Below are 11,821 nucleotides of genomic sequence, written 5' to 3' on the forward strand. Positions count from 1 at the left end.
TTTGCTCTCACAGAGTGGAGTGTCTTCAAACATACCGACCTAGAGACACACACTGCTGCAGTGCTGGGTTACATCAAGCACTGCATGGACACTGTCACTACGAAAAAGCGGGTCCGGGTCTACCCCAATCGAAAACCCTGGATTACAAGTAAGGTTCAGGCATTGTTAAAGGCATGCAACTCTGCATACAAATCGAGGGACCAGGATATGTATAGCAGAGAAAGAGCAGACCTTAAAAAATGCATCAGAGCAGGAAACTAGACTATTCAAATAAGCTATCAGACCACCTCTCGGACAACAACTCCAAGAAGGTATGGGAGAGCCTGAAACACATCACCAACTACAAAGGCAATGGGACAAATACAGATAACATGGACATCTCATGAGCAGAGGAACTTAACCACTTCTTTGCCTGCTTTGAGAGAACTGTAGACACCCCTACCATGCGCACTCCTCTGCCCATAGCCCCCTCTGAGCACACCCCACACACATTTACTCTCCAAGAAGACCAGGTTCGCAGTGTGTTCAAAGCAGTAAACCAGAGAAAAGCCGCTGGCTACGATGGAATATCTGAAAGTGTCCTCAAAACCTGCGCCGATCAGCTGGCTTCTGTTTTCACCAGACTATTCATTAAGCTTAGCTTAATCTTTGCCCCAAATTTAAGACATTGTCCACCACCCAAATTGCAGAGTAGATTACAGATGTTGCCGTTGTGGCCGGAATCATGCACCTGATGAGTGCACCCTTAAGACACCCTGTAAAGTGTGCAAACAACAACATCTTACAGTGCTGCATGAGGTTTGCCAACAGGAGCCCAGGAAAGTCCTGATGGTCAGCACTGCTCCAGATACGTCCACCATCTACACTGATCGCCCAAACCATCCACATAAGGTCCTGCTAAAGGTTAAGATGTTGCATCTGTACAATGCTGAGTATTCATTAGAGACCTTTGCTGTACTAGATGATGGTTCTGAACGAGCCATCATCCTACCACCAGCTGTGCAGCATCTCAATCTAGGGAAGGAGTCAGAGACACTTCCACTGAGAACCGTTCGTCAGGACGTGATTCACCTGCAAGGGGCCTCGGTCTCTGTGGAAACTGTGGAATGAACTGCGCCTTCACATCAGGACCCCCCCAACATTGGACACTTTTAAAACCCGCCTGAAAACCCACTTTTATTCCTTGGCTTTTAAATCAGAATGAGTTTGTATTACTTTTATTTATCTTATTTCTCACTCAAATCTTCTAATTTGATGATTATTTTTCTTAAATCTTATCATATCTCCCTATGTTTTTATTTCTTTTAATTATCTTAATTGTACAGCACCTTGGTCAATGGTTGTTGTTTTAAATGTGCTATATAAATAAATTTGACTTTGACTTTGACTTACAACATCAAAGTAGGACGGCGCACCGAAAAGCTTTGGGGTATAATATTCAAATGCATGACTACAAGCTGTGTGCATCTTGATCTGTTGGACAGCATAGATACCGATGCCTTTCTCGTGGCTCTGCATCGATTTATTGCACGCCGGGGCAAGCCATATGAGATCCTATCTGACCGTGGCACCAACTTCAGGGGAGGAGAGGCCGAACTTCGGTCTAGTTTCCCAGCTCTCAAAGCCCCCATTAAAGAGCAGTTGGCAGAGCAGAAGATTGAGTTCCAGTTTAATCTACCAGGTTCCCCACATTTTGGAGGTACCTGGGAGCGGGAGATAAAATCTGTGAAGACAGCTCTTCAGGTGGTGCTGGGAGGCCATACAGTCACAGAGGCAGTTTTGCAAACTGTGCTTATCGAGGTGGAAGGAATCATTAATCACAGCCCCTCGGATATATCTCTTCGGATGTAGCTGATCCTGATCCAGTCACACCGAACTTACTGCTGATGGGTCGACAAGATGCAATTTATGCTTCAAGCGAGATGCTGGGAAGACGGCGGTGGCGCCATAGCCAGATTCTGGCAGACCATTTTTGGTCCAACTTTCTTCCTCACCATTTGACTGATCTTCAGAGGCGACAGAGATGGCAGAGGGATACTGACAACTTAACCACAGGTCAAGTGGTTGTGGTTGTTGACTCACAACTACTGTTGTTGACTCAGTGGCCTATCGGCAAGGTGGTCACGGCCTGTCCAGGACGTGGTCATGGTTGTATGAGAACGGAAGAGGTGAATATCAAGGGACAGATATATCTTCGGCCTGTTCCCAGATTAGTCAGACTCTCAGGCTGGGAGGATGATGAGGACTGTAAACCCAATGATGTTTAGACTTTCTGTTGAAGAGCAAACTTACTGCTTAAATTTGGGGGCGGTTGTGTCAGAAAGTCTCCTTATATTTCAGTTGCATTGTTATAATTGTAGTGGTAAATAATACATGAATAAGTTTTTCACTTTGTTCTCACTGGTTGCTGGGTGATGATGTCACATGCTCTTACGACAGTCCAGCCTTACTAAGAGTCCTCCGAGCAGCAATAAGCGGATTTTTCCATGAGTTCGGGGGAGTAGCGTTTTCCAGCCGTGTGAGTTCCTGCACAAACGTGAGTCAGAACCACGTTAGCTCTAAGGGTCAATTCCCAGATTTATACGATGAATATAACTCTGCCATTAATTACGGAAGTTGTTAGAAATCTGCTGAAGTTTACATCTCCACTTAGGCTAACTAGACGGAGACAGATCAATGCTAACACTTATTGTTTACATCCCTTAGGGGTTTTACGTCAGCAGTAGCGCATTATAGGACATGTAAGTGATATGGAGTATGTTAAGAGATTTGATTGATATTAGTAAAAGCATGTGACTTACCACCGTAGCCTTTGTCACGGGTCAGATTCGTATATAGCAGTTAGGCTATTTGGCCACTAGAGGCCAAATCTTTACTAATTTTGAGATATTAGGCCTTTTCTGTTGTTTTGGATATGCAGATAATCCTGCTTTCTGCCTATGTAAAATACCACTGTGAGATTTTCTTAAGCCAGAACATTTAGCTGATTATTTATATTTATTGGTATATGGTGTTGAAAAGTAATGCTTGTTATATTTGTCAAGTAATGATTTTTATTCTCCCTGTTTTCTTATTATTTAGAACAACACACACGTACGCACTCCCATACTCTGAGGATGCCAATTGCTGTACTACTGGCCTGCTGTTAATGTTCATTCATTGTTATTATTATGATTATTATTATTATTAAAGTATCTTGAAAGCACTCTCTGTGCCCCACTCTTTAACCCTGCTGAGTCCTTGTCCTGAGGGAGCTATCACACCGGCATCCCAGAGATGACTCTCTAACAGTGGGACTTCAGTAAGGCTGCTCTTCATTGATTCCAGCTCGGCCTTTAATAAACAACACCCCCCCCCCTTTACAATCATTCTGTTGCTGCTACTTGCTATTTATTATTATTACTATTTTTGTGTGTGCATGAGTTTCTTTTTGTTTCTGTACAATATTCTGCTCCTCCTGTGCAATATTTCGGCAGATGTGCAATCTCCATCACTTAATGACCGCCGCCCTTCCACCCTTATTTATTGTTTACTATATTTTATTACCACGTCTACATTGTGTATATAGTGTACATAGTGTTTTATACTGTCTGTTCTTGTATATTGTTTTCTTTACTTTCACACCTTTGTGGTCTTGCTTCCAAATTTCAGTGTACAAGCAACTGTACATTGGCAATAAAGGTTCTAAGTTCTAAGTTGTTTTTGAATGTTTTTCAGGGTTTTAGTTAAATTTCTCCTCAGTGAACAGTCTAGCTGTTACAAACAAATCTCTTTTGCCTTAGTGGGATGTTTTGCATCATTGTCTTGCTGGAAGAGCCTCCATGACCCATCTTCAGTGTTCTTGCTGAGGGAAGGAGGTTGTTGTCCAAGAATTTACAGTAGACAGCCCCCTCCATTGGCCCTTCAATGCAGTAAAGTCATCTTCTTTTTCATTATCTATTTCCCCTCCTCCTCCTCTTCTTTCTCCTTCACCACTGCTTCCTCCTCCGTGATTTCCACCTCATCCCCTTCCTTCTCAATTCAAGCAATCTGCTGAACTGACGTCAGGGCTCTAACACAAGACAATGTGCGTAGATATGCAAATTTTTCCAGATATTTTCGTAATTACTTATTGTCAGCAGATTAGACATGTGATCCTCCCGTCTACGGACAGCTGACAGACAGCCGGCTAAACCACAACAACAGCTGGTTATAAGCTAACCTTATGTTATAAGCTAATGTTAGGCTCAAGTGTCAAGTCACACTTACCTTCTGACAAGCAGTTTGATTACATTCTCATGTTGTATGAGAGAACATCACAGGACTGATTCTAAGACAGTGTGTTGAGGAACTCACCATGACGCTGACATCTCTCTTTCCCAAGCTGTGTTGCTTGTCTGTTTGTAAGAGGTCCATTATTTTCCCTGTGCTTAAAGACTCAGCTGTGAAAGGCATATATCACTTTCACTTGGCACTTCCCTGATTACCAAGAATGGCTGATTTTATCCAACATTAAGGATTCGGTTGACATTACTGTGGATCCACAACAGTATGAGTACAGGAAGAGCTTTGTCTGATGCAGTATCAGCTGTAATCCACTCTGCTCTAACTCATTTGGAGGCGAGGGATGCATATGCCAGGCTGCTCTTCCTGGACTTTATTTCTGGCTCTAATAACACAATTTCACAGATAGTAGCCAAGAAATTTTTATTGTCAGGGTTGAGAAAATCAATGCGAAACTTATTTCTAGACTTCTTGACAGGCAGGCCAGAGTCTATGGACATGTATGGCTGTTTGTCCTCTACCATCATACTCAGCACTGGCTTTCTGCAAGGGTTTATGTATTTAACCCTTCACTCACAGATATGATTGCGTAGAAAAATATCTGGACAGTCATATCAGGAAGTTTGCAGATGATACAGCTGTTGTTTATCTGATCTCCAACAACAATGAGTCTATGTAAAGGAGGGAGATGGAAGAACTTGTTCTCGATCAGTGTAGTGAAGACAAAAGAGATGGTGGAGGATTTTAGAAAGCGCTCACATGCCTCATTCCTTCATTATTCATTAGAGGAGAAGCTGTGGAGTTGGTGACCACAGTCAAATACCTGTGTATTTGTGTGTATAAGCCAATAAGAAAGTGCTGCAAAGAGTGGTTTAATCTGCTCCCAAAAATGACTAGTACCAGCTTTTCTTCTTTAGAGGCCATTTATATTAACAGACCCAGAATCAGGGAGGTGAAAATTACGAGGGTCCCCTCCCACCAACTGTTTCGCCTCTTCTCACACAGAAGGCTGCGTAGCCTCACACCTGTACAACAAGGCTGAGGTGCAGCTTTTTCCATGAGGCTGTGAGGTTAATGAACTTGGCACAAAAAAGAAAGACAGAGAAATTGTCCAGGGAGAAGAACAGTGCTGATGAAGATGTTCAGACAGGTAGAAATGAACATGAAGCTGTGCAATCATGACTTTATGAGGGTGGCATATAAATCAAATGGGGTGGTAAAATCAAAGCCTTTTTTTAAAACACATATGCAGGTGTTACATATGGTTAAAATGATTCAAATGCAGTAAGTATGCACGTTTCATATAAATATAGTCTGTAACTTAATTATTTTCTGTAGCCCACATAATTAAACTTTTCAGCTACACACAGAGTGTCAATAACATTCACCTTAATTCCACCTTCAAATTGTTAATGCTATCTTATCTTAATAAACAATGCTGTCATAAACAAAACTAGGGTGGCACTAGGGGTGGCAAGGGATCATTTTAGGGTGACACATGCCAGCCCATGCCACCCCTCTAGAGCCGCCCCTGGTAATATCAGATTATGTGATCAGTTATAGCTGACTAATGAATGTGAACTGTGCATGCTTATGTGCTCTACCATACTTTATGACATAGCACTAAACCTCTGATTAAGAGAGAAAAAAAAAGTACGGACCTCATATCTAATCCACACTAAACTGTCTACATCAGAAAGAGAAAGAAAGAGAGAGAGAGAACAACCTGCAAATAAAAAGGAGGAACAAGGGTGCTGCAGCCAGGCCGTCACGTGTCCTAAGACATCGTCCAATTAGATGCAAGGAAACAGGGTCGTCTTCCTGTTGTCTTCCTACTTCAACAACCATGGTAAGCTCGTTCGCTATTTATCACATTATTTAATGCTGTCTAATTCATTCATAATTCTGTTTAATTGTCGGATTATATAGTCCCTTTAAGTATAAACGCAATGACGGAAAATTTAGCTCATAGGCGTCGACGTTTAGTGCTGCTGCTAGTTAGCAAGCAAGCTAAACCAGTAGCCCATTTTTTGAGCCTGTGACTGTAAATACTGTAATTATTGCACAGTGTATGAACTTATGAGCCACCCTCTTTGTCCTAGCGGTTCCGTTTCTGTGGAGACTTGGACTGCCCAGATTGGGTACTTGCTGAAATCAGCACGTTAGCAAAAATTGTAAGTAAAAGAAACCATAAGAGATAAAATAATGTGTTGTTTCTGGCACCAGTTTATTGATTTCATTTTTTTTTTATAACGAGTATGTTTTCTATTTCCATTAATGTAATAGTCAAGTGTCAAAATGAAGCTCCTTTGTGCTCAAGTGCTGAAGGATTTGCTTGGAGAGGGCATTGATGTAAGTTGTTGGACATTTCTATAGGCTCATCATATGTAGACTGTAGTTTTGAAACACACAGATCTGTGATGTCTTCTCTCTCTTGCTTCATTTTCAGTATGAAAAAGTTGGAAAGCTTACTGCAGATGCAAAGTTTGGTAAGTGTCTCTTCTGTTGTTTCTCTGAGAGAGATGCAGCAATTACATTTCAAGGTGCTTAACATTTCTGTCTGCAGACATATGACTGGCTTTTTCTATTTAGATTCAAGAAGTAGTGATGTGCGATACCACTGATTTCCTTTCTGATCCGATACCAAGTAAAATTCAGGGTGGTATCGACGATACTGATCCGACAGCGATACTTTGTACAAAAACTTATTTTATTTATTGTATCTTTTATTGTATCTCAAATTTTAGCGTCATCATGATTACAGGACATCAGACTACTTGTTCTTATCACTTAATACTGCAGAATTCATCATATAATAAAAAAACTCTATTTGAACACCTTGCCTGCCTGCAGCACTAAAGGACTCTGCGAGAGACGTCTGTCTCGCCCTAGCAGCACCTGTCCCTGTCCGCTCCTCCTCTTCAGTTCGCCTCAACATACGCTCGTCATATTCTGTGATATGATTTACTCTGAGGTGTTTGACGAAGTTAGTGGTGTTGCCACAACACCACACTTTCTTGCCACATGTATCGCAAACCACGTCTCGGCTGTTTGTGGAGGTAAAATACGTCCGCGCATGACTCCATTTAGGCTCAGCCATTGTTGTGAGTGCGCACGCCAGGGGCTGCGACACATTTATACAGCCGTATTTCACAGCCGTATTTCGCACATGACTATGAAAGGCGGAAGAGGAAGTAGTTCCTTCCAATGTAGACAATCCGAATGATATTTCCTTATTTTCTTTCCACTGTGTTCCTCTTAATGATGAACTACAAATTTACCCTAAATTACTAAAATATCGATATTTTAATATGAGAATCGATTCTAGAACATAAATTACTGGTATCGGAGGAATCGATATTTCAGTATCGATCCGCACATCACTATCAAGAAGTTTATGTCTTTATTGCAGCTTATCTGTCTTTCCACAAGGATTTTTTTTTTTTTTAAAGATCCAACTATATATTTCTATAATATTTGATCTTCGTGCATTTGATCAATCATGACATCTGCCTTGTCCTAACTGATCAGTAACCCTCACTGGGGGAATACAAGTATTTGTTCACTTTATTTATTATTATTATTATTATTGTTATTTATATTTATTTCTTAACTGTAAAGATGTGTAAGTACTATGTAAGGTAATGTACTTAAAGTATGAAAATATATAAAAAAAGATATGTATATAAAATCTCCAAACTATGGATCATAACATTTTTAGGCAAATCTGGCATGATCGAGCAAAAATTGTTGCATACATTTGTTGATTTGAGATGGAGTTTATTCATTTATTTTGTTAATGACCCAACATTTAACTGTTGTGGTGGTTAGGGGGGAATCATGGTTGAGGGTGGAGCTGGTTTGAGGTCAACCAAATGGACTTACTCAACCAAGTGATTTATTCAGTTACTATATAGGTTGAGGTGTCTCTCATTTGGATCAGTCAGCTTGTTGAGTTTTGTTATTTTGTTAAACACTATTTGTAACTAGCGTTTCATTAAGTTGACCTTTTTATGAGTCCACTTATTTCTTAAAATAACGTTATAGCACTTCCTAAGCCAACGTAAATCCCAAAACGACGCAGCAGATACAGTGTTTGTACAATAAACTATTGTTTGTGGAAAGCAATCTTGACCTATGGCTATTGATTGAGCTTCCCTGGACAGCTCTAGCCACTCTGCCACTAACTCAGACTCCTCTCTCCACACACCCTCCCAAGATGCTAACTCATAAAATACAGGAGCAACCCAATTAGGTGATCACCTTCAGCCAGCCTCCCGTGGCACTGCCCCCTGAAACTGCTGCATCATCCCTCCCCTGCAACTGAGCCACAAACCACACCCTGCCCGTACAAGCTTATTTCCATGAATGTGTATTTTTGATATTATTTTGAATTTTTTGGGGGGGGATATTATAACCCAGATTTTGTAAATTACTAGTGTGCCTCTAAGTCTTTGGCTGCTTGGTCCTTGATTAAAAAGGTTTTGTTGCTATGCAGTAATCCTACCTCATTTAAATTTGAACATTGTCCTCTTCAGGACAATGCAGCTTCTAACACTGTCTAAAAAAGCAGCAAAGTCCACCATATTAAAATATTGAATATCTTCTTAAACTTAAATGTCATAATAGAGAAGAGTACAAAGCTACAAAAAAACAAACAAATCTGGTTGCTGGGCTGAAGCTGATCTTGCTGGTGTGGAAATAAAGTTCTGAGCTTTCATAGTGTTGTTACTAGTTGCTAAAAGGCATGATATCACAATCCTGATTTCACATCATTTGTGGTGAGTTTTCTTCCTTGGGTCTCTGAGAACATTACAGTAGAGTAGTGTCTTAACAGTTTAACTCTTTAGGGATGAATTCAGTGGCCAGGCCTCATTCTCATTCATTCGGTTGTTTGTGCTCCTGACTTGACGTGTGACCTTTGGGCTTGGAGCCTGCACATTTTTCCTGTTGACACTGCTGATTAGACAGATGGTAGTAACCAGAGACCCAGATCGCATGACAAGTGATGATCTTGACAATAGCAAGTGGGTCGGTTTGACACAAAAGTCCGCGTTTTCTCACTGTGCCACTTTGTAGTTTATGGTGAATGAGTGGCTGGACAGGTGATGTGTTAGAACAGGACTTCATGGAAGTCATTAAAACATAGCAGGAGCACTTAAAGGGTTCCAGAAGTGCACAAAAATTGGCTTTAGGGGAGCAGCATTAAAATTCTTTTTGAGCTTTTTATGGAAAAACAGAAATTAATGATTACACATTGTAAATGGACTAAGTTGTGCGGCATTCCTGGTCTATCTAATTCGCCTTACACACAAGTCTTTAACACTGTTCAACTTACATTTTGTATATTTACATTTTCTGTCAGATAAGCTGTTTTTGTGTCAATAAACCATTTTGTAGAGAGCGGAGACATCAAAGCTAGTGTGGCAGTGCTCAGCTTTATTTTCTCCAGTGCAGCGAAGCATGACGTTGACAGTGAATCTCTATCCAGTGAGCTACAACAGCTTGGTCTGCCTAAAGGTAAGCCCGTGTGTTTGTGTCCAAAGGTAGGTATAAAAATAAATGCACAGTCTACAACTTGATATGCACCGATCTGTTCTCATGCCTGAACCTTTGCCAAGAGCAAGGACAGCCAAAATTTCTAACAAAAACATACGTGACTAGTTTAATCTAACATCTAATATCCTGGGGAAATGTCTCACATAAGGATAATGTGGAACAAGAGCAGCTAAATGCAGAGTTTATGTTACAGGATTTTAATATTTTATTTCTAGAGTATGAGCACATAAGTATAATAGAGCAAGGATTTTTAGAAACTCCTGTATTGCATTAGTTCAAAATCATTTATTGTGTTTTTTAACAAATGTCCTCAGGATGATGTTAGAGGATATTCTAGCTATTAAATGGATGTGTAAGGCATCATTTTTGCCAAGTGAAACTGGTATACTGAAAAATGAGAAGCTGTAATGTATTTCTGTAATTAATTTTTTTAACGTATGCATGTGTATGAATGCATGCCGATTATTATCATTGTTTTTCATATTGTGAATTGATTTTTGACTTAGTGAACCAAAGACAGTTTTCCACTAACACGGACAGTAAAGTTATTCTGTTCTATTGTTTCCTATTCATAGCCTATTGTGTTGGTTCTATAAATGCACATTGACAGTAAAAGAAGCAGTACATCATGAAGAACAAAGGCAATGCTGATTTACAGACTGGGTGGTGCATTGCTGCATCAACAACTCTATAAAAGTGGTGTTAACACATTTGCCTTACACATGGACAATCCCCCATTTGAGGTTGAGTGGAGACACAAGCTAGCACGCTTTCAGTGGCCCCTCCCTGCATAAATCACAGCTTTGTGTTAGGAAGGCTGTCTGTGCCACGTCAATCCACCCTTTGAAAAATAAGAGGCCCAAAGTTTCACCATGATTTTTGTTTGTTACATTAAAAATAAAAATGACAGGTGGCTTTCTGCCTGAGATTTTGAGATTGTATGTTATGTTTCAGAAATAGTAAAAGGTCTATTTTATTTGATAAATATTAAATACTTCTAAGGACTTTGTAACTGTTAGATTTTCTTTTAGTCGTCTGGTAATGCATAATTAGTTCTTCAGCTAATCATCAGCTGAAACACTTAATTATTTTTTTCTACTCAATATTTCTTTAGAGCACACTACAGGGCTGTGCAAGTCCTACGAAGACAAGCATGTTGCACTGCGGGAGAAATTAAGAGAGACAAGCCTGAGATGTAAGTATTTTTGCCTTTCCTATTCAGGAAAGAAGAGAAAATTAATGATGGCTGCTGCTGGGAAGTTGATGACTGAGCACTGACATAATTCTGCTCTGTGATCAGTGGGTCGACTGGACTCTGTGTCCTGGCGAGTGGACTACATTTTGAGCTCCAGTGAATTGAGGGAGGTGAATCAACCAGTAATTCAGCTTAAACTGCAGAGGCAAGGAGCAGAATCAGGTGCCCCAGAGACAACTGTGGTGTCCGTTTCTGCTGACAAGTTCAGAGTGTTGCTTGCTGGTGAGTTCAGCATCCTTTTTTGTCTTTTAATTTGCCAGACTTGTGATGTTTAGTGATGTTATTTTATTGTCTCCATATTTTTTTTCAGAGCTCAAACAAGCCCAGGTTCTAATGAACTCACTACAATGAACAACAGACGTCACTTTCTGAAAACCGATGATAATGATGATTAACTGCCTAAAGTGCCATACTTACAAGTTGTACAGTGTTATGTATTCTTCCTGAAAAAAATGTAATTCCTTGTGTCTCTCACCTGATACTTAGTTGTATTTTTCTACCATTTTAGTAAAAATTAGTAGAAATGTATCCAGATTGTGTGATATTTGTTACTGAAGTAAAAAATAATGATCATTGTTTAAAAAAGATGTTGCTTGTCTCACTCAACACATTTAATTATGTTAATTATTTGTGTTTTACCTCTGTATGCTTATAAATAAAAACAATATAAAACTTATCTGTCAAAAAGTGATGACCAAAAAGAACTGGATTGATTAAAATGTAGGTACAATAACACCAAATCCA

General features: G+C 40.0%; 1 protein-coding gene across 1 annotated transcript; it reads left to right on the plus strand.

Annotated features, from left to right (window-relative positions):
• The first annotated feature begins 5,386 nt into the window (after positions 1–5,386).
• Positions 5,387–11,755, plus strand: commd4 (COMM domain containing 4). The gene is made up of 9 exons (XM_003440440.5): positions 5,387–5,413; positions 5,960–6,112; positions 6,366–6,437; positions 6,550–6,615; positions 6,713–6,752; positions 9,664–9,783; positions 10,937–11,017; positions 11,123–11,299; positions 11,388–11,755. Exons 1-9 carry the CDS (start codon positions 5,396–5,398, stop codon positions 11,426–11,428), a joined length of 768 nt encoding a protein of 255 aa, XP_003440488.2. The 5' UTR covers positions 5,387–5,395; the 3' UTR covers positions 11,429–11,755.
• The last annotated feature ends 66 nt before the right edge of the window (positions 11,756–11,821 follow it).

This window comes from Oreochromis niloticus, linkage group LG7 (genome assembly GCF_001858045.2).
Source record: "Oreochromis niloticus isolate F11D_XX linkage group LG7, O_niloticus_UMD_NMBU, whole genome shotgun sequence".
NCBI lineage: Eukaryota > Metazoa > Chordata > Actinopteri > Cichliformes > Cichlidae > Oreochromis > Oreochromis niloticus.

What these genes read in the sequence shown, in the direction of transcription:
- commd4 (XM_003440440.5), top strand. An exon ending in TTCCTACTTCAACAACCATG is followed by an intron (nt 6,113 to 6,365) that starts GTAAGCTCGTTC and finishes TCTTTGTCCTAG; the next exon opens with CGGTTCCGTTTCTGTGGAGA. An exon ending in TCAGCACGTTAGCAAAAATT is followed by an intron (nt 6,438 to 6,549) that starts GTAAGTAAAAGA and finishes TTAATGTAATAG; the next exon opens with TCAAGTGTCAAAATGAAGCT.